The following is a 24438-nucleotide window of genomic DNA, read 5'->3' as shown; positions in this document are numbered from 1 at the left end:
TTTTCATTATTTGAATTCCGTTTTACAGTATGTTTCTTCCTCTGTTAAGAATGAGTTCCACAGCATAGCGTCCGTTGCAGTGTTTTTAGCTTTTTCGTTCTTTTGCTTACTTACCAGTTTGTGTTCAAGATTCGGTGTCCTATTTGTGTAGCTTTCCTTTGTGCATCTTTTGTGCAGCCTTCTTTTGTGTATGTTTTTTTTTATCTGAGTTTTTTAATTCAGTGCTTCTCACAGTGTTTTGAATATAGCAGTACATCTGTAGACACGTGCTTTACTCCTTTTCTTTGCTTCCCTCCACCCTAATTGACAATGTAATGGGGTGAGTCAAAGCACTGGTGTCGTCACTGTTTTAAGTTTGCAACACAGTAGGTCGGATAAATAAATAAAGCACTTGACACAATGCAGAGTGACACTATTTATTGTATTTATTTTTCAAATGTTTTAAAAATAAAATACACTCATGTACAAAATATTGTTGCTTTATTTGCAAGATAAATATCTAATATAATTCATATGAATCACCACATATGCTGATATTATAGTAAAGATAAAATGAAGTGTTTATGTGTTTGTACAAGGAGCTACAACATGAGAAATTCAGTATAGAAAATCAACAAACCTATTTGGAAGACAGTTACACTCATGTACAAAATATTGTTGCTCTATTTACAAGATAAATATTTAATATAATTCATATGTTATTTATTGCTTTATTCGAGGAATATACTCATAAAAGCACAAACATACATACAATTAAAATACATCCATAAAATTCTTTGTTTGTACATACTTTTAAAACATTTCTACATTTATAAACAACAATAAAAACATTGATGTGCATTTACACATTTACACTGGGGTCACTTATTACCCTAGTTAGTAGGAATTGCCCTCCGTCTAATGGACCATGCCCACCCCAGATACTTTGCTGTTCCTAAAGCAATAGGCGGATCGGTTGCTGTGCAAATAATTCATAGCGCCTCATCACCCCTGGATGTCCCTAGATTTCTACATACGGGAGCTAACCATACTCTTCTCGGGGTGGCATAGGCTTTGCACACAAATAAGAAATGACCTAAGCTTTCTTCGGCTGCACCACACACCGGGCAGCACGAGGTCGTTTCACTCCTCCACCTACCCGTCAGTGATCTCAGAGGAAGGGCACCTGATCTTAACTGAAAAAAGAGCTTCCTGTCCCCCGGGTTCGTGATACGATCCCAGTATAATTCCAGTATAGGGCACAATTTGCTTTCTAGGAAGCGCCCCGCCATAGTATCTGATCTAGTTCTACTCCAGAGTCTGCCATCAATCCATTCCCAATATAAACCTTTAATAGTATTTTTACTTGGAAAATTTTCCCCAGACGGGTTCTCCCATAAATTGGAGAGGCCAAGATCACCTAGAGAAGTCCTTAAGTTTTTTAACCAGACTATTTTATGGAAGATGTCCGCTTTCATTATGGCAAGGAACCCCTCCGCATAGTGCCTTATCTCTGGGGTAGTCCAGAGGCGCCTCCAGTAGAGAATCGGGCGCAGTCGGGCCTGGTCACTAACTGGTCTTCTCCCTAGGGCATGACCAAGCGGAATTAGGGGTGTGCTCTGGGGGAGGCCTGTAATTCCCCTAAGGAACCTGTTCTCCGATATTTGCAAGGGGAGAAGCCTGTCAGAGCCCCACAGTTCAGCCCCATATAGGGCTGACCCAATAGCCTTGGCATCATATACGGCCAAGACTGGTTTTATAGGCTTTGATTTTGACTTGTTGTGTTCCACCCGAAGTGCCCCCGAGATCTGTTGGTGCTTCAGGACTGCCTTTTCTACGTGGTGAGACCATTTTAAATTATTTGCTATCTGCACCCACAGGTAAGTGAAAACAGTAACAATCTCTAGCACACAATTATTCAGGGCTATTTTGGGTCGGGGTCTACGTTTTGGAGAGAAGACCATCAACTTAGTCTTGCCCAAGTTCACTTCCAGGCCATGCTCCCCACAAAAAAGATCAAAGATGTTTAGAGCTCGCTGCAAGCCAGCCGGCGTTTTAGATAGAATCAACGTATCGTCGGCGAACATCAGGATCGGAACCCTGATGCCCGCCAACGAGGGCGCATCAACACCGGCATCCAGCATCCGAGCCACAATTCCATTTATAAATAGGGAAAAAAGCAAGGGGGCCATGGCACACCCCTGTCGTACTCCGCGTTCAATTGGAAAGTCGGGTGATGATTCCCCGCTCGTACCCCACTGAACTTTGGCGAAGTTGCACTCGTGCAATCGCATTATCAGGGTGAGTAACTCCGCCAGTAGGCCTATTTCGCTCAGCACTGCCCAGAACTTTCTCCGTGGGACCAGGTCGAAGGCAGCCCGCAAGTCGACAAAAGCGACATACAGGCTGCCCTCGCCGAGCACCACCGTCCCCCACTGGAGCAGAGCGAAGCGAAACACTTGATCAACTGTGCTTGTAGCCCGCCGGAACCCAGCCTGATATGGGGAAAGGGCGTTGTTCTCATTTACCCAGTCCATAAGCCTGTTTACCACCATTCTCCCCACCACTTTTTGAATAGTGGCAATCAATCTTATCGCCTATAATTGGCCGGGAGGGACCGATCCCCTTTTTTATATATAGGTATTATAATGGCACCCTTCCATAGTTCAGGGACTACTGTTCCCTTTGCAATTGCGTTGCCTAAAAGGAATACATACCTAACCCACCTCGCCATATCACTTGTAAAAATATCAGAGGGTATCCCATCTAAACCTGGGGCCCTTCCCCCTTTGGCAGCACATATTGCAGCTTCAGTTTCTTTAAGGGAGAATAAGTTCTCAGTTGGGAAAACAGCTGAAACGACCTCCACGTCCTTAAACACGGTTGCCTCAGCATATTGGGGTTTAAAGTACCACCCAAGCACCCTCAGCGACATTATTATCGGGTTTGCTTGGGGATCCACCTCTACCCCACTTAACGATATTCCAGAATAACCTGGAATCTTTAGCCTCGGAGGCCTCCTTTAGTTCTGCCCAATAGTTTTCATCCCAGGTTTTTTTTGCCAGTAATACTCTAGCCTTATAGTTCTTCCTGGCTTCGGCAATCACTGCCTTGTCCCTACCCCTAATTGCTTTTCCCAAGCTTAACCTGGCTTCCCTACACTGGTGGTTGAACCACCTTGCTGGTTTGGGTGGTTTTTTCCTATTTGTGTTGCGGGACCTCAAGAAGTGCATTTTTAAGAGGAAAAAAAACTTATTGTGTATGTCCGTTATTTCCCTTGATCCTGGGACTACATAATTTGCAGCCTGCATAGCAGCGATTGCAGTATCCACCTCAGTACTTATAAAATCCATGGAGTCTGCGTTCGCCAGTACACTCGGCCAGTTGAGTCTGCGCATGTCATTAGCCATAACAGGCATACATATCAATCACCACATATGCAGATATTACAGTAAAGATAAAATGAAGTGTTTATGTTTTTGTACAAGGACCTACAACATAAGAAATTGAATATGCAAAATCAACAAAACAATTTGGAAGACAGTTTCGAAATTAGTAACAGTGTCATAGAAGCGCTGAACATACTTTTTACAAGTAGCGAGAATGAAGAGGAAGATATAAATGCTGCAGATATTAGCTGTGATTTCCTAGACTAAACCTTAGATGTTGATTTTCTGGAAGGATTAGATGACATCGAGTATGATCATATGAGTTTTGAAATTGATAATCAGGAATATGAAATACAGGATGAAATTATTTCAGAAGCTCTATTAAGTTATGAGATGTTATAAGAATACATTTATTAGAATGGTTTGAGACATTCTTGTTGCAGAATTGTAATCATTCCGGTAGTACTGAAGTACTCATGTTGCAAAGTGGGCCTTAGGGCATGGACTGCTTCAAACCCCTATAGACTATGTATGCACTTTTTCATGCCCCGGAAATGTGTCTTTTATACCTTTAATTGCCCAGTCTGTTTCCTTACACTTCCAGGAAACACGAATACACTTCTAGAAAGGCAATAAGTCTGCAAATTTCTTACTGCCTTCGGCTGGGGTAGTTGTTACAACAAAAAGGCTTGATAAAGGGCCTAAAGTTTGAATACGGATATGAAATAGAATCGTTGATAACCATAGACAAGAAAAGCAGGACATAGGTGTGTACGTGTAGATGGTGTGTTGAGTGGAAGATGAATAATGTAAAAAATAAGAAAAGCTACAAGTGTGCAAATTACTCACAGGCCATTCACTGGTAGTAGTTACTAAGAAGGCTCAATAAAAGGCCTGTACTTTGAATTAGAATAATAAACAGAAGATTTGATAACCATAGACTATACTGGCTTTTTTTTATATTGGTAGACTTTTATTAAGCTTTTTATTATACATGGACGTCAGGAAGTGTGGGAATTACCCACTGCCATTCACGAGTAATAGTTACTTAATAAAAGGCCTGTACTTTTAATTTGTATTACCAGAAGAATAATTGATAACCCCAGCCAAGAAAGGCAGCAAGTGTGCAAATTTCTCAGTGCCTTCGTCCGGGGTAGTAGCTACAACAAAAAGGTTCGATAAAGGGTGTGCACTTTGAAAATGCATATCAAATTGAACAATAATTGATAACCCCTGTTAAAAAGGCAGTAAGTAGGTGTGTGTGTATGTGTGGATGATGTGTTGATTGAGTGGAAGATGAATCAGATGAAAAATAACAAAGGCAGCAGACCCGCACAATACCTACTGCCGTGTCAGGGAAGTGGATGTTTGGATTTGCAGTCCATTACCTAGAGTGGGAGTTGCATTCCGCAGTGAGAGTCTTGAGAAACTACTTCCACATGTAAGTAAGCAAGGAAGTGCATAAAGTACACACTCCCAACACTGGGTCGTAGTGTTGAAAAATAACAATATTGGCCCCTTTCTGGGGTTATAAAAAAGGTGAAAAATAAGGCTGCAGATGCGCAAAATACCCACTGTCTTGTCAGGGAAGTGGATGTTTGGATTCCAAGTCCATTACACAGACTGTGCGTTGGATTCCGCAGTGGGAGCCTGACAAATGGGTACCATATCTAAGCAAGCAATGGAAGTGCACAAAGTACACACACTGTGCGGTAGAAAAGATGCAAGAAAGGCAGCAAATGTGCCAATTACCCACTGCCTTCGGTTGGTGTAGTAGCTATAACAAAAAGGCTTGATAAAGGGTCATGAGTTTGAATCAGAATATGAAATTCAAGAATAATTGATGACCCCAGCCAAGAAAGGCAGTAAGTGTGTGTGTACATGTGGATGATGTGTTCATTGATTGGAAGATGAATAAGGTAAAAAGTTAGAAATGTTGAAGATGCGCAAAGTAAGCATTGTGTTATCATGAAAGTAGATATTTGGTTACTGAGCTCATTACAGACTGTGCGTCGGAAGAAAGGATGGAAGTGTGGAAATTATGCACTGCAATTTACGGGAAGTAGTTTACAAGAAGTTTGAATAAAGGATGTGCACTTTGAATTTGTATTAGAAGAAGAATTTATAATCTCAGTCAAGAAAGGCAGCAAGTATGCATATTTCCACAGGGATGTGGAATTCCTATAGCCCGACGCCCAGGACATATTGTTTGGGGTCAAGGGCAACAAGTTTTAATGTGTATTTTGTCTTTGGGACAAGTAGGCCCAACCCCTTGCAGCACAAACCCTTTGGCTGCCAAGTTTGCAGTAACACATTAAGGATCAGGGAAGGGCACTGCCTGCAGTTAAGTTAATATTTGTGTGCATATGTTAATGCTGTTTATAGTTGTGTTTATGGTTTATTAATTGAAAGCCTTTATTTTTAGAGTGAGCGCTCTAAGTAAATGTAAGTTCTGATGCACTGCTGACAGTGGTTCCAATATAAAAATGTGTACACACGATTTAAAAGTTTGGCAATATGAGGCTATGCATATTGCTCCCAGAATGCTCTCTGATTAGATGCAATTATTTGCAGAAGCTTTAAAGCAAGATTAAGGATTCTTTGCTTTCAATATAAAATGTTCCCCAAAAAATGAAAGTAGGAAAAAAAGACAATTTGCTAAACTATCAAATTTCAGGTACCATTTCTTTGCAGCATCATTTATGATTGTGTTGATGCATGCTCTTATTTCCCAAAAATATTCATTTTGGAAAATCAGTGTAACCAATTTCAATAAGAATATGGGAAACATAAAATTAAACAAGCATTGGCAAAGCCAGTAGATCTGAAATTGGTGGTCAGTTTTTTATTTGGCAATGCGTGACTTGTTTTGGCATGGTTTTTGTAAAACCTTATTGATGTGAGAGCTGCCGCGCCCTCACCATTGTAACAAACATTGGCAAAATCAAAAATGATTTTTGATCTCAAAAAAGCACACGCTGCTAAATTAGTTACTAGCACTGAACAAAACTACTTGCGAAAGAGCAGACTGCTGTCACTCTCAGTGAAGCCAGCCGATACAGAGAGTGAGAGAGAATTTTAATACACACAAAAGGTCATGGTTGACGCCAGACCAAAATGTGGGGCCCAATTATTAAAGAAAATCTCAAAAGAGCACCCTTGGTATATGTCCTTGCATTAAGTGCAGCTATATAGCTTTCGTGAATTTACAAGAATTTACAGAAGTAGGGCAATAAATAGTACTCCTAGAAAATATTGTGAACTGCATTTTAGCATGAGCAAATTTGCATGTGTAGATTTGCTCATGCGAAAACCTGAGTGTTTGAAAGTTCATTTTCCCTCCAACCACTTTATTCCCAACTCTGAAAGAAGGTTTACATCTGCTGTTGTCAGGAGTGAATTTCCAACATTTCTCAGTATGGGAAAAGATTAGAGAAGAGTTGCTGAAAACCCTTAAAACATGCAAGTTAGTAGGTTTGCACAGATCAAAAGGGCATTCCAACCCTGGAGCTATTGCTTACCACTACCTTTAGTCCCAGTATGTGGATCTGTGGAAATGTAGTAACAAAGGGATTGCTAGTATTCAAACACTACTATGGTATGAGCCCTGGCACAATCGGAGAGACTATATAACAGCTTGCTGCCATAATTTGTCGCCGCACTACATGGCACTAAAGGGACAAGTGGATTTTGTTCCAGGACAAGTAGATTTATGAAGCAACCTGCCCCATGGACAAGTAGATATTTTACTAAATTCCACACCCCTGTTTCCAACTACTTTTGGTGGGAGTAGTTGCAACACAAAAGGTTGATAAATGTCTAATGAGTAATGTTGAGGACAGATATGTTTCTGTTTTTTATGAAGTTGATAGACTGTTTCACGTAACAGAAAAGTTCATAAATAAATGTATAGAAATGTAAGTTTACTAAAATCAAGATTAATATGTGGGTATGGACTGCTTGCCGAAGATGCTGTTGCAGCAGTTTATGTGCTTGGTGCAGCAACAGGTGAGTTGCCCTGCAATTTTTGTGTTGCAGCTCAAGCAAAGTTTTTGTGGTGCAAGTTCTTCACGTGTCCCACTATATTTGCTGTGTGAAAGAAGTCTTTTGTGGATGGATTACCCTTTGAAAGAGTTGTTTGGTAAATTTTCCAGATTACTTTTGGAGCATTAACCTTCACGTGGAGTATTAGCTATGACAAAAAGGTTCAATAAAGGGCTTTGACGTTCAATCAGAATATGAAATTGAAGAATAATTGATAATTCCAGTCAAGAAAGGCAGAAAGTGTGCAAATTAAGTACTGTTTTCGGCTGGGGTAGTTGGTACGAATTACAAGATGATGTAAAAAAAAGTAATGTTGAGCATAGCGATGCTCCTGCTCCCTGCATTTTATTAAGTCGATAGACTGTTCCCCGTACGACAAACGTTCATCACAATAAATGCATAAGATGTTAATTTCACCGAAATGAGGATCAACTTGTGGGTGTGGATCTCCTCCCTCTCTCCAAAACTCCCCCCACCCTTACCCCACAACACAGGCCAGCTAGAGTAAACAAGCATTGGAAATGCAATAGGTCTCGCAATAACGCGAGTCTGAACTATTAGCATTGTAAATGATAATGCCCTTTATTTTTGCGTTCTGGTTTTTGGAACATACATAAAAGGCTTTGTCATTTACAAGGCCTATAGCTTAAATTTGCGTTAAAACGAGACCTATTGCATTGCAAATGCTTGTTTAGAGCACGTCCCCCACAAGCACCTTTATTAACGCTCAGTCAAGTGATAGAACATGAGGACTGATCCAGTATTTCACCATTTTCCTGATTACCCTGCGTCTTCTGGCATTTAGTTCTGCACGGTCATTCTTCTGCCCACGCCCCCCCCCACATGTCACCTAAAGTGTCCCCCAGTTCCCTTTCCAGCGTCCCCTGTGAAGCATTACTTATTCCTCTCACCGTCTAAATGGGTGGAAATGTGCCGGTTTACTGCTTTATATGGAGGGCATTTCAATTATGGTACAAATAGACCTGTTTATGGGCTTTCGATTCTTTCCAAAACGTCATTACTGGGCCATTTAGTGCACTTTATGTTTTTTACTGAGACGAGTCTCATTCGGATGTATCTCTCGTTCTGGGGATTGAAGTGACGTACATCTCTCTATGTGACGTGTTCTGGGGACCCTTTGGCATCCCTGTGGCTCGAGAAGCCCCGCACCAGAGAGAGGGAAAGAGACAAAGTCCGAAAAAGAGGCACGAGGAGGGAAAGGAAAAAAACAAAAAAACATTCGTGACAGAGGCAGGGGACAGGCCAGGAAGGAGGGGTGGAAGGACGATAGCTAGAGGGAAGGGATGAAAGAAAGGGGGAGAGGAAGCGAGTATGGGCGGAAGTAAGAGACGAAGCAACAAACAATGGAAGGGATGAAGGAAGAAAGGGACGACGTACATATGGGACCGAAGGAGCAAGGGGAACGGAAGCAAAAACAAGAGGAAAAAGTGACGTGTGCAATTACAAGTAGAGGTAAAAAAAAAAAGGCAGATAACAAGACCAGGGAGACATGGACGAGAAGGAAGACACTGGAGGAGAGACGGAGCAAGAAAAGTCAAGGCAGGAGCTGTACGAGGTTGTTCTAAAAAAACAAATCTTCTGGTCGTGACGTGCGATCATTGGAGGGGGTGCAAGGGATGAGGGAACACGGCCTGGGGGAAGCTGGCTGGGGAGGGGGAGGAGAAATGCAAGGAAGTTAGGGGAGGAGAAGCCGCAGAGCGCACGCTGGGCGAAGCCCTTTGATGTGCTGTGCGGCAAATGGAGGGAGGCTGATGCGCGTTCATGTTTGAACACGTGGTTCACATGAACTGCATGAAAACGCCAGCAAAAAGCTGGTGGTTTCATGAGCATTTTGAGCACTTGAATTCTCGTTCCTCAATGCGCTTGCGCGCATTTAAGGTCACGAGACCTAAAACTGCCTAGGTGAAGGCAAAAGCATGCATGAGTGCGCATATCTAGCTCTGTCCAAACCACTGTACTGTCAGTGTGTACTATGGGACCCTCAGCTGAGGGCAATAATCTTTACTGAGGTGGTGCCCCACTAACACTGCGCTTATGCCAGTATCCCATAACACCGGGCTGCATCCCAGCCCGACTACCACATCCCTGGGGGCATGGTGGAACCGGGGTCTTCCTCCCCGCTCGCGTCCCAGTCCCCATCTGACGTTAAATCTCCCTTTTGAGGCTCTTCCAGGACAACCTCCCAAGCTCTAGGTACTTCCATGGAACTTTGTCCCTTCTTGGGCTCCATAAGAAGAGCAATGCTCTTGTACCCCTCTCCCCCATCAAATTATTCAATGAATTCCTTGGACCACCCATCAACAGTAGGGAATGATTCTGCCTTCCAGTTACGGGTAATCTGTTGTTTTGCAAATCTTATCACTGAATATCTTTATTGTAAAGCTCACTGTTATCCTACTAAACTAATGACTGAATGTGTTGCTCTTGGTGCTTCTCAAAGATTGTTAAACAGACTTCAACAAGTACAGAATGAGGCAGCCAGACTAGTGCTGAATATTCCCAGAAGCCAATCAATTCGGAATGGCTTAAAAAGTCTCCATTGGCTCCTCCTCAAGCAAATAAGAGAATTCAAAGCATTGACATTAATGTTCCAGGCCACCCAAGTGAAAGGCCCTGAGTACATCTGCAACAAACTCAAGATATCTTCCTCACAGAGCCTTACGTTCTGATAATCAAAACCTGCATTCCCGAGATTATCCATGGGCTCTATTTTATCAGCTATGTCAGTCATCCCAATATCGCCAACCGGCTCAGGGGACAATGGCGTGGGTACATTATCACTATATTCGTCACTGGCTCCCTGGAGAGGTAAAAATCTGTTTGCGCAGGGAATTGCAGGTTCTTGCACTTGTTTCTCTTGAGATGTGCTGATGCTGATGTTGGCTGGGGAGATAGCGGGGATTTGGGATGTATCCTGGGCAGGGAAAGCTATCTTTTTTGTTGAGTTTATAGTTGCCCTCTTAGAGGGTAGCTTTTGGAATATTATTGGGATGACGGGGGCAGGTTATTCTTGAGCTTATAGGGGATCTATTGGTCAGATCCCCAAGGGTTGCCCTCCAAGATATCTTGGCACTCGTTTATTAGGGTATCTATCCTATCGAGTACACAATTACTACCTGGGTGTTTTAGAGTCTTCCTAGCCCTATTCCTTTCGTTATCCGGCTAGCCCCGCTTCCCCCTACACCTTCCATGGTTTTCCTCTTTCTCATCTTGTATGCCCGGTGGCCGCTAATGCTAAGAGTGCACAAACTTCTAGCAGTGGATAAACGTGTATCCCCCCACAAAGTGTTTGCAGGCCAATAAAAAGTTTTTTAAAAGTGCAAATATTTACACCCCTGAGGCACAAAGAAGACAAAACCATCAAAGTCAGTGGTCCAAGTCTACTATGCAGCCGGGCGTTAACAATTATCGTTGTAGTGGATGGGCAGTTATGCACAGTACCTTGCTCGGCGATGTCCAAAGGCAAGAACAAAGTAGGCCAGCCCTGCCTCTTTCTGCCAAGGACGGGCCCGCCTCTGGCCCAGGCGCCGCACGCGCTTGTCCCTCGCCGCAAGGTCAGAGGCAGCGATATAAGCGCGATGGTGGCCCCTCCGCCTCATAAGCGGCGGCAGCGGGAAGGAGGCCAGTTGCACCCTCTGTCTTGTGGTCCCACCAGGGTGATGCACGTTTGATGAATCAATCAGAGTACTTGTAAAGCGCGCTACTTACCCGTGAGGGTCTCAAGGCGCTGAGGATAGGGGTTGCCGCTATTGCTCGAAGAGCCAGGTCTTGAGGAATCTTCTGAAGGCGAGTAGGTCTTGGGTCTGCGGTAGGTGGGCAGGGAGGGTGTTCCAAGTCTTGGTGGCGAGGTAGGAGAAGGATCTGCCGCCGGAGGTTGTTCGTTGGATGCGGGGGACATGGGCGAGGCTTGCGGAGCGGAGCTGGCGGGTCAGGGTGTAGAAGTTGAGCCTGCTGTTCAGGTAGGCTGGTCCGGCATTGTGGAGTGCTTTGTGTGCGTATGTGAGGAGCTTGAAGGTGATCCTCTTGTCGACGGGGAGCCAGTGTAGGTCTCTCAGGTGGGGGGTGATGTGGCTGCGGTGGGTGACGTTGACGATCAGTCGGGCGGAGGCGTTTTGGATGCTTTGTAGTCGTCGTAGGTGGAAGGGGCAGCAAGATGGTGGCGCTCCCTGGCACTACGGTCCCACCAGGGAGAGGTCAGGAAGCAGGAAGATGCCCTCAAGGCAGCCTAAGCAAAGGTCCCAGCGGCTGTTTACCCACAACAGCATCCCCATCACGATTTTAATAAGTAATGCAATTCCTCATCTTTATTGAAACCATTTTAATTCCTAAAAACTCCATTGCTCTTAGTCCCTGATTACCCCTCTCAGATTTCCTTTCTCACTTTCTAATGCTACAAACCAAATTGTTACTGTCTAAATTAGAACTTTGAATCCCTGAGGTGTATTGACATGGAATATTTCTCTGTGGGGGTCTTGAAGACCCAAATACTCTTGCCATCGTGCTTTTACAGAGCGAATGGGGGAGCCTAAGTACATTTTTAATATATTGGCCACAAGGGCAACCCTAGAACAAGAACCAGGGGTAACAAATACTGTAATCCAAACAAAAGTTTTTGAGCTACATAATCATACTTAACCACTACAAAAAGGGAAACTCCATATAGCAGAGAAAAAATAAAGGAAAAAACCTGCGAGTGTCACAATGTCACAAAAAAAGTGTACATAAATACTTACATGAATAAACTTAATGCAATTAATGAAAAAGGGCGCTCAAACAATTACACTCATACGATACATTCAAAAAAATAAACATATGTGAAATCGAACTAACAGTGGCAGAGAAAAATAAATATTAAACAGTAAACACAGTACACAATCAAAAAAATTAATATCATCTCTGATTTAAGCCATGTTAAAGGCGTTGACGGCGTTTCAACACAAAATTTCTTTAAGGGTCATCATCAGGACAGTAAGCTTCAAGAGTGGAAGCGACCACTTGATTGACTTTCTATGAAAAAATCACAATATGTACATAAGTTTTACAAAAAAGGACATATAAGTGACAAACATTTCGTATAAACAGGCTTTTCCACCACCAAGAATGTGCAAAGAAGTATCTTTGAAATTAATATAAGACACTTATAAAGGCTCTTAGACAAGAAAAAAAGAATAGAACCTATATCCATAGAGATTAGAATCCATTGTGTGAATAATAAAGGAAATGTGAATCAGAAAAAGAGAAAAAATGGAGAAAAAAATATTTAAAAAGGAAAAAACCTTAGTAATCTTCCTGCACGTGGCAGTGCTTTTCCCCTATCGTACCAAAGGTAATTTCCAAAAGGGAGACCTATAAAAATCAATAGTGTACACACAATTTAACACCTATTGCCACTTTCTCATTGGCAAGTAACCAATCCCGCATAGGGACCAATATCCATACCTGGCAGTGCATAGAAATCCCACTGAATGAGGATCCTCCAAGCTAAATAGCAAAAATTGTTAGGCTTGAATAGTATGGAGCCAGAGTATAACGATCTTGTGGAGACATCAAGGAGGCAAATAAATCATAAACTGCAATGAAAGAAATAATAAAAACTGGAAATATCGTCTCGTGTGTTACCAAAGAATAATTTATGACACCTTCCGCTATTAATCATTCAGCGTATCGTGTTTTTTATAGCCTCAGATATTCCCCTTATGGATCTCAGCTGAAAATAGACAAGAAGAGGCTCACTGAACCATATAAACTAAATGGTTCGCACATATAAAGATGCATCATGGCGGAATTTTAACAACATCTCATCGCAAGAAAAAATCGAGTTACATCAAGTTAAATAAATCTCGTATTACTAAACCGTACCCATAATACCTAGTCGGCTAAATCACGACTTAGATGTAAAAGTCTATTAGAACACGTTCAGGTGGTAGACGCTATCGGAGCACACGTGTACAAGGACTTTGAAAAGCTCCCAGTAGCATCTACCGGGTGGTCAGGTTAGGTATTTATTAAAGTCCCAATGCACAGTGATATTTAAACTACCCTGCCGGTTTGACTAAATGGAATGCATTGGATTGAAACAATCGATAAATAAGAAAACAGATGAAATGCTGGCGATGCACAAATGACTAAAATTCTCTGAAACCAATTTCCACGCATTATGTTTGTGCATTGTATAAATATATCAGGAAAGTGTTTATCTGTGCAAAGTTAGTGGCCATTCCAATGGAAAATGTGCTGCCTGTAATAGCCATGGCTACCACACCATGCTTTAGTAATATATTTATGACAGTGTCCCCCACAATGTACACCAGTTACATACCACTCTTGCCAAAACGGGCGAGGCTCATTGGCACCATTAGATTGTGTGTGACAATTGGAGTTTTCACAGTCCCTGTGACTTCAGTTGTGTCACATCGATTTTAGGCTCTCCCCCCACCCCTCTGGAGGTTGTCCCAACACCTCTGGGGGAAGCAGCCTCATTGTGTCCAGCACATGTTTCTGAGGTCACTTCCGGGTGCAGCGGACGTCAGTGACTCCGCAGACTGCATCGGAAGTTACAGTACGGCGCTCCTTGAACCCGAGCCTGCAGGCTTCACCTAATAAGTCCTGGCAGCGCCGGGTATTTAAACATGAACCAAATGTGCAAGAGGGCGGGGGAGGAGCAGGGAGTGTGGGAAAGGATGCAGGGCTCTCCACAGACATGGTCTGTGCTCATGCTCCGATCAGCCATGCTTCCCGGGGGCCGAGACCAAGAATGGACGCAGATATTCACTATCTCTAGCGCTTCATACCGCTCTTCTTGTTTCTAAGCACTCACAAGTTTCACAGATAAAGAAGAATCAGAGGGCTGGCAGCGGAACGATGGCTCAGCGGTTAAGTGTTAGCTCTTGACATCTGTTCTGAGCGCCAGGTATCAAGTTTGACTTCTGGCAGGGTACCCTCAGTCGTTCATCATTCTGTTGCTGATAAACTGAGTGATGTCATGGTGGGTAACTGCTGCCGCCGACAGTGCTGCAACGGTGCACCAAGTACTGTTATGATACCGAAACTGTTGGCTGTTTTGCCCCCCACGCGCGTTCGCACTGGTGCATTCTCAAATTAAGAGAACAGCAGGAAGTAGCAACGTGTGTGCCCGGTTATCCGCCCCTTGGATCGAGGTCATTGTCAGCGGCGCAACTCAAGCACCCCCCTCCTCCTCATTCATGGTATGTGCATATTTACAGGGAGCTTTGCTCCAGGGCAGTGTGTAAGAAGACAACACCTCCCCACCCTCCCACACACATGTGCGCACGCACCCTGCCTAGATCAGCCTTCGCTTGGACGGAAGACTGTAGCGCTGTGTCGGGCAATCACTTCATCTCCCTTGAGGCGCTGTACTCTGGTGCAAGAGTCGCCTCAAGAATTCCATTTGAAATGTTGGTGTCTGGTAAGACAGACCTCAGAATCACCCCAACCACTAACATCTGAACATGGTTCCCTCTGGCACCAGCTGCAGGGCAGTAAAACAACAAGCGCTCGCCAGGATGTACACTTTTCTCTTTTTCTGACATCCCACTTGGACGGCCTCGCCTGCTTTCCTTCTGAAGTAAAAGGTTTCTTATCTTTATGGGGCCATGTGTTTGGCCCCCTAAATATAAGAAACCTTTTACTTCAGAAGGAAAGCAGGCGAGGCCGTCCAAGTGGGACGGCAGAAAAAGAGAAAAGTGTACGTCACACAAACTTCTTTCCCAGTGGCTGGCCACCGTTTAGCATAAACGGTGACGCCGGCCAATGGGAAAGAGAGGCTGGGCTTAAAGCCCGATACATGAAAGCCTTCTAAAACATGCAATCTCGCCAGTCAGACTGCGCATGTGCGCAGCCCTTGCAGGCGAGACCTAAAAAGGTGCTGAGCTGAGAGCCTATTCAGTACATCACCACAAGTACAGTACTTAACAATTTTACAGACAGAAGCTGGAACATATTCAAACAAACAATTATCTGCAAAACAAGATATAATCTTTAAAGATATATGTAGTATTTTGTGCATCGTAACAACTAGCAATTCTTTTTATTGTGACATTTCAAGAAGCTTTTTTATAAAAAAAGTTTTTAGAGGTCTGGTGTTTGGTCCTGCTGCTTGAATACCTTTTTATTAAACTGTGGAGTTATTGTGAACTGTATTCATGTGAACATTTTACATTTTGTAGATTCATGCTAATGTAATCTAAAACTCTCTTGGTATGATACGTGTTGTTTTCATGAATCAGGTACGTGTTTGCACCAAGCAAAAGGGATACCAGCACCTTGGTTGTGGACTAAACAGTGTCAAGTGCCAAGATGTAGCCAATCACTATCTTGGCTTTAATGGATGGTCAAAGCGAATAATTATGGTAAGTGCTTTTGTAAACTTTACACATTTTTTCTGTTCGTAATTCCGTTTGGAACAAAATTTCAGCCTTGCTTGCCTGTCCCAAATTCATTTAATTTTTGTCAGGTAATTTATTTTAAAACCGTAAGACATTAATAAAGACTTCTTAATGTGTCACAATCAACATATTTGTGGGTGGATCAGAATGTTTTGTTTAGAATGAGCTGTCTTATACGGAGTACAAATTTAATGTTAAAGGCTGTAGCTACCATATGGGAATTGAAGGGATTTCCTACCAAAGCAAGCCAGAAAACATAAGAATAGCGTACTTTGAATGCTTTTCTGATCTAGTTCATTGTCCAAAAGCAGTGTGTTCTAGATAAAATAATTGCTAAAATTGGAAGGAGTTATCAGCATCTTATGCAGTTGATAGGCAGATGTGTCCCTGCTCCGACTCTCCTCCCCTAACCTCCACCTACATCCTTGCACAATCAGCATTTCGAACTGGGTACTTCATAGGAACATCCCAGGCACTGGTGTAATATTGTAGCACACATAAACACGTTTGCAACTGGAGTTGTGTAGTGAGCCTCTGTATGCACACCTCAATAGTTATTGGTAGGATTGTCTCTGTTTTTAGTTTAACCCCTTAACTGCTAAGGCTTTTCCACCGCAATGCTGACCTCTTTTCTTTTTGCTATTGACGTACTTTGTGCATCATTTGGTTCTAAGGGTACCCCGGGGTCTTTAGATTCCCATGGAGGGGACCAAGAAAATAGCCATAGTATAGCTAACATGTATGTATTAGGGGAAAATGTGGGAAAAGTGCTGAGCAAGAAACTGCAGTTTTTTTTTACTGAACATTACATCAATGAAAGGTTTCATATGCTAAAAACCATCTTCCCAGCTTTCAAGAACAAGCAGAGATGTATCAAAAAAAGTATTTGTTTTTCCTAATTTTGTGCTTTTAACCTACTTCCAGCTTGTGGTGGAAACTGTTGAGAAATCCATAGGTGATGCTGGTACCTATACATTTCTGAAAAGTAGATCAAATTCTGAATTCAGCAAGGGGCTCTTTGTGTAGTTCCCTCAAGGTTTTCTTAAAGAAACTGTTTTAAATGAGGGACACACAGCTATTTGTGACAACATTTTGATCTGGATCTTCTTGTCACAATGGCAGATTTACAAAATCAATATATCGCTTTCGTTTGCTAGACCCTTTTTAGCCCAAATAAAACCAGTTTGGTCAAAGGCAGTGTTACCCAGAAATTCCCTTAATCTTGATACCTCATGTAGATACGTTGTCTTGCTTTCGCCTCCCAGATAATACTGAATCTTCCACATGGTTGCTCAACACTCGGCGAAGCAGGAGACCTAACACAATACAAACAACACCTTTAGAAAAGGATTTTATTTTCCAAAATACAAGAACTCTCTCTTTTAGAATAAGGCTTGGGGTTTTATTTTACACAATGTTCTCTAACAGAAAGGCTTTCCCAGATGCCAAATGCAAAACATTCAAATACACAGAGATAAATATATATATATGTTCATATGCAAGCAATAGCAGTTAAATGCATGAATAATACCATGAATAAACAAGCACCAAATAATATGAAATAAGACTCAAGCAAATTTACTAGACGTCCTGCAAAAGTTCAGAAATATATATATACATCAAATGATTACTTTGGATGTGCACCTCAACTCACTCACACATCACAAAGAATGCACATCAAATGATCAGAGTCACTGGCCAAACATCACAATGGCAATAATCAAAGCTCAAGCACCTCAAATGACCACAACCACTGGAACCACGCGTCACAATGACACTAGTCAAACCTCAATACTTCACCTGGTGCAAACATTGCATCTTAGCCCACTCCTGACTGGGGGAATTAAACAGCCGTGGTCAAGAGCTCAGCAACCAGTGTTCATTGCCCCAAGTAGACGCGTCTGTCTCCGTTCGGATTCCAAACTCCCGGTTTCTAAGCCAAGAACCCCCAACTTTATAATCTCAAAACATACTAGAAGGTTTGAGGGAGACCTCCCCCCGCTCCATAGGAATCTTACCAGAACTGGCCAGGTTCCAAGCAAGCAATCCCTGGTTGGAAGGAGTTCCCATGTCCCCTTCTCCAATCTCGCATGTTCCAGCCTATATCTTGATGAAGTCACAAAGCCTTTCAGAGTACATGAAACAATCTCTCACAAAAACAGTTGATTAACCCAAACAACTTGCAAGCGCTGCTGTGCACGCAGAAAAGCAGATTCAGAAAACAAGATGACATGAGGCCATGTCAAAGCCAAGTAAGAACTTCATAATACTCATCAATGTACAACACAATGCACATTTGTGCACAACTGCTTAAAGATTCACATACTTCATCTCTGTGTCCTATAGCATCACATACTTCATCTCAATGTTCAACACCGAACACATTTGTGCAGCACTGCACTTCGAGACCAAAAAGTACATTCCACACCTCTCTCTCCCCATCAATCTTTCAAATGCATATCCTACATGTTCTGTTCTTGGGAAGGCTGTCCTACTCCATGGCTATCCTACTCTGTGACTGCTCCCACTGAAAGACAGCAAGATTACAAGAAAGAAACTTTTAAGAGAAGCAAGCATATGCAGGACGTTGTACATTCAGGCTAGGATAGAATAACACACTAAAGTCAATTAAAATAATGGTAGTCAAAGGTCATCACAGGGTGCCAGACCAAAAGCATGCCTCCAGCACTACATACGTACACTCAACCAATCAGGACCCCACATGCACACCACAGGAAGTGATCACATGGTCCTCGCATTGGACATCTGGACACATAAGCACCAGCCCACATTGGCTCTCCCGAGATAGAGAGCCATCTGTGTGCTTATCAAATGTGCACATGTGATTGATTTGCGACTAAGATGCTTGTTTTTATAAATGTAGAGAACATTTCATTTTACCTCATTAACTGTATAAATTGACAGCCTAAACTTTGTACATCGAGAGCTTTTGAGCAGACGCATTCTGTCCAGGCTCTCCCAGTCGCAGCGTTTAAACCAACTTGTTCCTATTTTGCCAGACTCCTCTTGTCCTTTCATTTATTTAAGGTAAAATCATATTTGAGCTACAGGGCGTTTGGTCCTGGTGTCACAGAACCTGCTGCTTCATTAAAATTATGGCCCTGGTGCCTGCTATACAACTTCACTCATGACTGCTTGTTTAGTAGTACAATGTAGCAATAATCTGTGTTTAGAGGGGTCCCAAGAGCTTTTGACCATGGTTCCACTGCACCTGCTGCACCATTCAAATCATGGCACTTAACTACAAGGTACCTGCAATTGTGACTGCCTGTGTAGTAGTAAAATATAGCAACATTAGCTGTTTAACCCCTTCCATGCTCATGACGAGCTCAGCTCAGAGGTTAGAGGACTTACGACAACTTTTGGCCCCGGTGCCATTGCATCTGCTACACCATTTCAATCATGACACTGTTGCCTGCAAGATAACTGAACTTGTGAATGCTTGTCTAGGAGTGAAATATAGCCATATTTGGGTGTTCAGATAGGTTCCTAGAGCTTTGGACCCTGGTGTCCCTGCACCATTGAAATCGTGATCGTAGTGCGTGCAAGGTAACTGCACTTGTGACTATTTGGTGTTTAGCGGAGCTCTGACAACTGTTGACCCTGGTGCCACTGCACCTGCTGCACCATTCAAATCATTACCATAGAGCCTGCAAGATAATTGGACTTCTTACTGCCTGTTTAGTTGTAAAATATAGTAATAATAAGTAATAATAAGTCTTTAGTATGTGCCTAGAGCTTTTGGTCCCATTGCCACTGCACCTGCTGCACGATTGTAATCATGACCTTAGTGCCTGCTAGATAACTGCACTTGTGACTCTGTTTAGTAGTAAAAGTTAACAATCTGTGTTCACTGGGGTCCCTAAAGCTTTTGGCACCAGTGCCCGTGCTCCTGCTGCACCATTTAACTCAAGCCCCTTTTAACTGCAAGGTAACTGCAATTGAGACTGCCTGTTTAGTAGGAAAATACATGAATATTCGGTGTTTATAAGGAAACAAAATGAAAACAGTAAACGTTATGCAGCGTAAGAAAGAAAAGTTCGAACCACCAAGGCATATGTCAATGAAGTCGGTGCTGTGGTGCGAGTTGGAGCGGTGCGTCATTAGCGTCATGGGTGGTGTCCTTGGCACCGGTGCAGGCAGCGGCCTCCGTGACTGCGTCTGAGTCGATATGCTGCTGTGTCGGCAGGCGTCTGGGCTGTGGTGCAATTCGGGGCAGTTCTCCGTGCACTTCAAGATCAGTGCCCACGACTTTGTTGCAGGTTGCGGCGTCGGTCACCGGCATCAGTGTTGCAGTTTCCATCTGTGGCAGCTGAAAAAGTAGTTCCAGATGCAGAAGACAAGAGAGGATGAAGTCTTTATGCCCCTGAGACTTCAGAACAGGAAGCAAGCTCTATTTCAAGCCCTTGGAGATATTCTTTAAGCAGGATACACAGCACACAGCAAAGTATTTATCCTCTCCTTGGCAGAAACAGCCATTGCAGGGCAACCCCAGACAGCACACCACATAGGGTCAGTACTTCTCCTTCAGCTTTCCAAGCTCTTCTCCATGGCAGAGGTTCCTCTTGAGTCCAGAAGTATTCTAAAGTTCTGGGTCTGCCCCCCAATATTAATATTTAATTTATCTTTGCTCGCTTGTGGCTGAGAGACTTTTTGCTCTGTCAAAATCAATTATGTTCTCTCTGGTCCAGCTTCCTGTCAGGAGGTGGAGACAGCATTGTGTAAGGCAGAGCAGGCCTATTCAGGTGAAAGGAAATCTCCTCCCCCTACTCTAAACACAGCCCAGGTCTATTCAGCCCTGCCCTGACTCATCCAGGAAAGGCAGGACCCCACCCCCTTTCCCCCCTCACCCACCCAGTGGCTGTCTACAGTGAATTCACATCCCCAGCTTCTGTCACTCCAAAGCCAGACAGTCAATCTACAAACCAGCAGAGGCACACAGGATAGCTAAGCAAGAAAATACCCACTTTCTAAAAGTGGTCTTTTCAAACACACATTATCAATATCATCTTTACTAAAAGGTGCATTTTTATATTCTGAGTTCAGGCTTACTAAACTCCATCTTTCTATCTTGTCCCAATGGGAAGTTATACATATAAGATGTTATAAATAAACTCCCGTTCTATCCTATGGGACTGATAGCCTTTCAGTAGTGAAAAAACAAAAGACAATGTATTTCACTATCCGGACATGTCACACACTTCAGCACATGTCCTACCTTTCATATACAGGCTTACCGGGGCCTACCTTAGAGGTGACTCACATGTAAGAAAATGGAACGTTAGGGCCTGGCAAGTTGGTTTACTTGCCAGGTCGACATGTCAGTAGAAACTACAGGCAGATACTGCAGTGGCAGGTCTGAGACCATTTTTAAGGGATGCTTGTGTGGGTGGCACAATCAGTGCTGCAGGCCCTATAGCAGCAGTTGACTTAAGGGCCCTGGGCACACACAGTGCCCTGTCCTAGCGACTTAGTAGTAGGTCAAATCATGGAAACACCAATCCATATTCACAATTTACAGAGAGAGCACTTGCACTGATCAGCAGTGGCAACGTCCCCAAAGCATCTAGACCAGTAAAAACAAAATCCAGCACACAGCAAAAATACAGGAGGCAGCGGTGTAACAGTGACCCATCTCACATCATTGGAGTTCTCAATTAATGTGCCGAATCACACCTGCCTCTTTCACAGAGACTCCCTTTTAACCCCTTCCATGCTGATGACGGCCCCCGGCCGTCATGCATCACGGTGGCCGTGTGCTGATGACGGCTGGGGGCCGTCATGATCCCGCCCACTCTTAAAAACGGCCGCACAGGCGCAGAATAGCAGCCGCGCCCAAGGGGTTAAATACACCATCCCAGATATAGTGCACTTTCGGGCCTTCCCTCCAAATCAGTGAGTCCTGAATTTTCTGGATGTGATTCTAATGTCTCTGCCTCAGTACCGGGTCTCCGTGAGAATGGCGCTGAGGCTTCTTGGTCTGCTGGCATCCTGCTCGCCAATCATGCCTAATGGCACATGCAAGCTTTGCAGTGGGATATGAAGTCTCAGTGGGCCCAGCACCAGTGGAAACTGTCAGATTCTATCCAGGTTTTGGAGGAGACTGAACAAAATCTGTAGTGCTGGGTGCTCAACCACAATTTGGCCAGTAGCAGACCCTCAATGTTAACCTAGTGAGAGTTAGCAGCGATGATGGATTCGTCACTACTGAGTTAGGGAGGCCATCTGGCAGAGGTGAAGATCAGAGAACTCTGGTCTCTGGCTGAGCCACCATATCAGTTTTCTGGAGTCGCAGGTAATTCCCTTGGCATTGAAGTCCTTCCTGCCAACTATGAAATGGTGGCTTGTGTAAGTTGTCATTGACAAAACCACTGGTTGTGGGGAGGGGGGGGGTCTTGTCTCCTGTGCCAGGAGGCTTTGCACCTCTGGAACAGGTTGAGTTGTCAGGGCATTTCCCTGATAGAGAACCACTTGGTGGGATCTTTAGACTCCACGGTGAATGAACTTGGCTGTCAACGCTTAGCGAATCTAATGGCAGCTATTACCGGAGGTGGAGTATGGTATCTTCCAACAATGTGGAAAACCCAGGCACGATATCGTCACCACTGCAGAGAAAGTGCTGTGTCAACACTTTGGTACGATGGAATTGCAAAGAAGGCTGCCTTGGAGACACATTCTACCTAGACTGGAGCATTGTAGTGGCTCTGGATTGGACCAAGAGAGTGAGTTACCCTTAACTTCTGAGCCTGTGCATGTGTGCTCTGATTGTGCTGCCACTTCGGAAGGATCTTTTGCTGCAGCAGGATGGCAATGTCTTGCACCCAGGACTGTGCAACATACACCTCTATGTGTGGAGATTAGGCGGTGGCATTTGATCTTCCTTCCAAAGTCATTGATGTAATCCTGGCAGCCAAACAGCCTTTCACGAAATCACTGTATGCTTGGCTCTGGGATAGGTTTATGACTTGGCACAGTGCCCACTAGTCAAACCCATTGTAAACCAAATAGTTTTTTTATTAGTTTTGTCCTTATCCTAGCGGGGACTTGCAGGGAGCACTGTTAAAGCTTACTTATCAGCCCTCTTGGCTTTTTACTTTTGCCGGCCCTACCATCCTTGTTCAAGTCTATTATTGTGATGTGTTTTCTCAAAGGTTTACAACATAAGTTTCTGCCGAAGACCTATGTGATGCCACAGTCGTGACTTATGGTTGTTGCTCATTTTCCTAACGTGTACACTTTTCGAGCTAGTGCATAGATTGGCCAGTACCCTCTCTGGTCTTAAAAACACTCTTTCTGGTTGCAGTAGCATCAGCATGTCTTGTTAGTGAGCTTCATGCCCTCTCAGTCCAGCCAACTTAATCTGCCTTTTTTCCTTGCAAACAGGTGTTAAAAACTCCAGCTGTGTTCCTGCTGTAGGTAGAGATACCTTTTCATGTCAGACAATTCATCACTCCTCCAAAATTCTTTACTCCACCTCATCCCTCAAAAGAGGAAGAGAGACTCTTATCATTTGGACTCCAAAGAAGTGCTAAGCTTTTACATCAATTTGTATCAGGGAACATCAAGTGTACGATAAGCTCTATGTTGGGTTCTCTGGGGCAAGGAAGGACAAGGCAGTGTAGAAGCAGAACATCCCACAATGGACAGTCTTCTGTATAAAGATCTGCTATGCACTGGCTAAGAAGCAGCCCCCAGAAAATGTAAGGACTCATTCCTCCAGAACTAAGGCTGCTACCACTGCACTGTCACATGGGGTGTCTTTTCTGGATTTCTGTCAGGCTGCTAGGTCATGGGCATCAGTGCACATGTTCAAGAAGCACTATTGCCTAGATAATCAAGGACATCTGGATGGGCACTTTGCCTGTTCAGTCCTGATTGATTTTCTGATCTCATAAATTTCACGGACACACCACAGTGGGAAATACTGCTTTGGTATCTATTCACAGGTCAGAAATCTGTACTTAGAAGTATTCATCAGAAGAAAAAGTTGCTTAGCTTTGATAACACACTTTCTTGTGGATACTCTTTTAACTTCATATTCTTCACTATCTTCATACCTCCCTGTTCTGTGGAATGGTCTCCTTTTTCATCGAAATTGGTGCTTCCAATCTGCTGTTGGACTTCGCATCTGAGGGCATGGGCACCCTTCTGAGGGCATGGGCACCCTTCTATATTGTTATTGCTCAAGTGTGGCTCTGCTCGTCATTTCTGGGGTGCAGGAACACTACTTTCCAAGTTTCATGTTCCAGCCTGTGCCTAAGGATATTCTCAAGGTGAAGAATCTGCAGTTGGATAGAATATTTCCCCAGAAAGAGCTTTACCGAAGGTGAGTAACTTGTTTTTCCCCCTAACAGAGGCAGCATCTTCTCAATGCAATCCTTTTGGTCCCTGGTGTTGCAAATGTTGATGGCTTGTGAGTGTGGGGGTGCCCTCACCAGAGATATCTCCTGCTCAAACTTTCAATGGCATGTTGTCCTGATTGTGGTGTTGCCCTCACCAGAGATATCTCCTGCTCAAACTTTCAATGGCATGTTGTCCTGATTGTGGTGTTGCCCTCACCAGAGATATCTCCTGCTCAA

At 43.6% G+C, this 24438-nt stretch overlaps 1 protein-coding gene across 3 annotated transcripts in view; it reads left to right on the top strand.

Annotated features, from left to right (window-relative positions):
- RDM1 (RAD52 motif containing 1) overlaps positions 1–24438 on the top strand; it is a 740716-nt gene that overhangs the window by 217491 nt on the left and 498787 nt on the right. For all 3 annotated transcript variants that reach the window (XM_078645000.1, XM_078645001.1, XM_078645002.1), the window contains exon 3: positions 15680–15802. In XM_078645000.1, coding sequence (XP_078501126.1) covers positions 15680–15802 — 123 coding nt within the window. The remainder of the gene's footprint in view (positions 1–15679; positions 15803–24438) is intronic.

This window comes from Lissotriton helveticus, chromosome 5_1, assembly GCF_964261635.1.
Source record: "Lissotriton helveticus chromosome 5_1, aLisHel1.1, whole genome shotgun sequence".
Classification (NCBI taxonomy): Eukaryota; Metazoa; Chordata; class Amphibia; order Caudata; family Salamandridae; genus Lissotriton; species Lissotriton helveticus.
The sequence above is the reverse complement of the archived record's forward strand: the minus strand, read 5'-3'. Positions and strand labels throughout refer to the sequence as shown.